The sequence below is a fragment of the Otolemur garnettii genome, unplaced genomic scaffold, assembly GCF_000181295.1.
Source record: "Otolemur garnettii isolate 467f Iridium unplaced genomic scaffold, OtoGar3 scaffold00018, whole genome shotgun sequence".
Lineage (NCBI taxonomy): Eukaryota > Metazoa > Chordata > Mammalia > Primates > Galagidae > Otolemur > Otolemur garnettii.
The window spans coordinates 21,977,203-21,980,084 of record NW_003852413.1 but is presented as its reverse complement, the minus strand read 5'-3'; the positions used below and the strand labels follow the sequence as shown (position 1 = coordinate 21,980,084).

General features: G+C 49.6%; 1 protein-coding gene across 1 annotated transcript in view; it reads right to left on the bottom strand.

Annotated features, from left to right (window-relative positions):
• LOC100955743 (signal transducer and activator of transcription 5B) overlaps nucleotides 1–2,882 on the bottom strand; it is a 76,844-nt gene that overhangs the window by 20,962 nt on the left and 53,000 nt on the right. Inside the window, exon 4 of the mRNA XM_023511244.1 lies at nucleotides 1,840–2,014. Within this exon, the coding sequence (XP_023367012.1) occupies nucleotides 1,840–2,014 (175 nt within the window). The remainder of the gene's footprint in view (nucleotides 1–1,839; nucleotides 2,015–2,882) is intronic.

Below are 2,882 nucleotides of genomic sequence, written 5' to 3'. Positions count from 1 at the left end.
TGTCACACTGACCTCCTCCCTGCCCCTTGGAATGCACAAGCTGGAACAGACAAAAGTAACTCAAGACAGCCAGGAAAGCCCCAAAGTGGAACTCAGAAAGATGGTTCCAATCTCACTGCAGGGTCTGAGCAGGAAGAATGAATCTGAGTGGTCCGGACGGCCACCTGGGGGACCCTGCCCACCCACAGGGAGAGTGCCTGTGATCCCAACGTCTGGGCCCGCCTCCTGTGCAAGGGACCCTCCTTGTGTCTCCTGGAAATCTGCAGAAGCTTCTGGGAACGAGGCCAGGGAGATGCAGGACAACTGTTTTGCTTCACTGGAGGGAGCTGAGCCTTCCCTGGCACAAGCAGATCCCCAGTCTGTGTTCCTGATGGTGAGCTTGATACACGAGGCTGAACTGACCCTGCGTGATGGGTACAAACCCAAGCCAGAATCCAAACCTAATCCCATGCACAGAAAGCCAAGTTCAGATATACGTCCATACTCAAAGAATTTGGTAGAAATAACAGCCTGAAATCTCCCATTCCCACCTTCAGAAGTGGCTATGTTTTTTCTGGGGTTCAGTCTAAAACGGATTCAAAGAAGAGAAAGACCTAATAGAATCATCCTGCCAGCATTTTCTCAACATATGCTGTTTCAGGCAATGTGCTGGTTTCAAGGCACAGAGTAAAAAGATCCCTTCTTAGTGACGTATAGTCTAGTGGAAAGACAGAGTAAATAAATAATATCACTATATTTATAAGACGGAGCCTACATTCATGGTATCAGAGGAGCACATGCCATGTGCATGCCTGGGTGCTTTTACAGGCTGGCGGGTTGAGCAAGGCTCCTCTGAGGTTGTCAGCTTGGGCACATAAGGGAGAGAAGAAATTACTACACATTAAAGCTCAAACTGCCAAATCGCCACAGGGTCAAAAGGGGGCGCTGGTGGGACTCCACAGCTCTTTGTGCATGAAAGTACCAAGCAGGGTTTACCCAGGCTAGGGGAGCTTTTGTTTACAAAGGCTACCAGAGGAGCATGAGTGTATTCTGTCCTGGAAGGCCTCTGAACCACTGCATGGAACATGAAACATGCAGACAGTGGGGAAGGGAGGGACCTGAGGCCTCAATCCCCAGGAAAAGCCTGTGTCTGCTCCTACACTGGGCTAAGCCCCCAAAAGCTAAAGTTTGTTTGTTTGTTTGTTTGTTTGTTTTTGGCCAGGGCTGGGTTTGAACCCACCATCTCTGGCATATGGGGCCGGCACCCTACTCCTTGAGCCACAGGCACCACCCAGAAGCTAAAGTTTGAAGTGTAAACCTGACCCTTATACTGTTCCTTTTTAGAAAGGGTTTTTTAAATATGTAATTCCTTGATTTCTATTCATAAAGCTACATCTATAAAACACCTGCTATATACAAAAGTATCACACTGGCTTCTATCTATATATGTATCCATCTAGTGAGATGCAGTCTTGGTAAGTTGCCAGGCTGGTCTTGACCTCCTGGGCTCAAGTGATCCTCCCATCTTGGCCTCCAAGTAGCTGGAACTACAGGTGGGCACCATGGTGCGGGACTCTGGTACTATTTATTGTGAGCTCCTCCCTAACAGAGATAGTCTTTCCCAGCAGCTCAGGACTCCCTGGGGCTGGGAAGCCAGGTGAGATCCCACAGTCTCCAAGCTTATTTCTAAGCCTCACCCTCCCAGTGCCATTTTCAATGCAAATGATTCCTGGCTACCCAGAAAAAAATGCACGCCTTAGAATGGGAAACGGGTTCTCCTCCAATCTGACCTGAGCTGCTTTCCAGCTGCTTTCCTTGCTCCTACCCAGGCCACACAGGGCACCCACTGCCCCGCCTCACCCTGGATCCTGAGGCTCTCCTGGTACTGGATGATGAAATACTCCTGAGTCTGCTGCAGCTTCTTCAGCTCATTCTCTGTGTCCTGCGTGACCAGTCGCAGCTCCTCAAATGTCTGGTTGATCTGAAGGTGTTTCTGGGACATGGCATCAGCAAGACTTCCAGCTGGAGAGCTGCCCTGCAGACAGGCAGCGGGAGTGTGGGGGGCAGCAAGGATGGGAGGGACCTTAGGCCTCAATCCCCAGAAAAAGCCTACATCAGCTCCTACATGGGGCTAAGCCTCCAAAAGCTGAAGTCTGAGTTGGAAGAGCAAACCTCTCACCCCTGTGAGAATAGGGGTGGAGTGGGAAAGGGGAGAAACTGATGATCTGACAGATGACAGCAGAAACATCTATTTAGACCTGGCCTCCACCAGAGTATTCCAAACAGGATCCATCTAATTCCCTTTGGAGAGATGAGAACTCATCATATTCCAGGTCAAGTCACATGGGTTTCCTACTAAGGCTGCCGAACCTTTCAGACCACATCCATTCACTGACCCAGGGCCACCACTGTGCTAAACATTGAGGACGCAGTAGGGAACACAGCTGTGTGAACATATGTCATCTTGTCCTTATTCGAGGCATTTTGTGATGGAGTAATTTGATTCCAGCATGCAAGAGGCCGAACCTCTCACCAGCATCCTGAGGACCCCAAATGAAGTTATGGGGGAGGCATAAACAAGGCCTCTATGGGTCCGGCCATTTAAGTGACACTGTTCCTTCAACACCTAGCTCAGGAGCTAAGTAAACATCTTTCCTGAGTAACCTTGCCTGACCATGAGCATGCCTTTACTAAAAAATTGTTCAGCTGGGGTTACAGTACTTTGCACTTGTCCGTGTTGTTGTGTGGTTGCAATCTCATCAAGCTTATAAATCATTTAAGATCAGAGACCATGGGGTGACGCCTGTGGCTCAGTGAGTAGGGCGCTGGCCCCATATACCGAGGGTGGCAGGTTCAAACCCAGCCCTGGCCAAACTGCAACAAAAATATAGCTGGGCATTGTG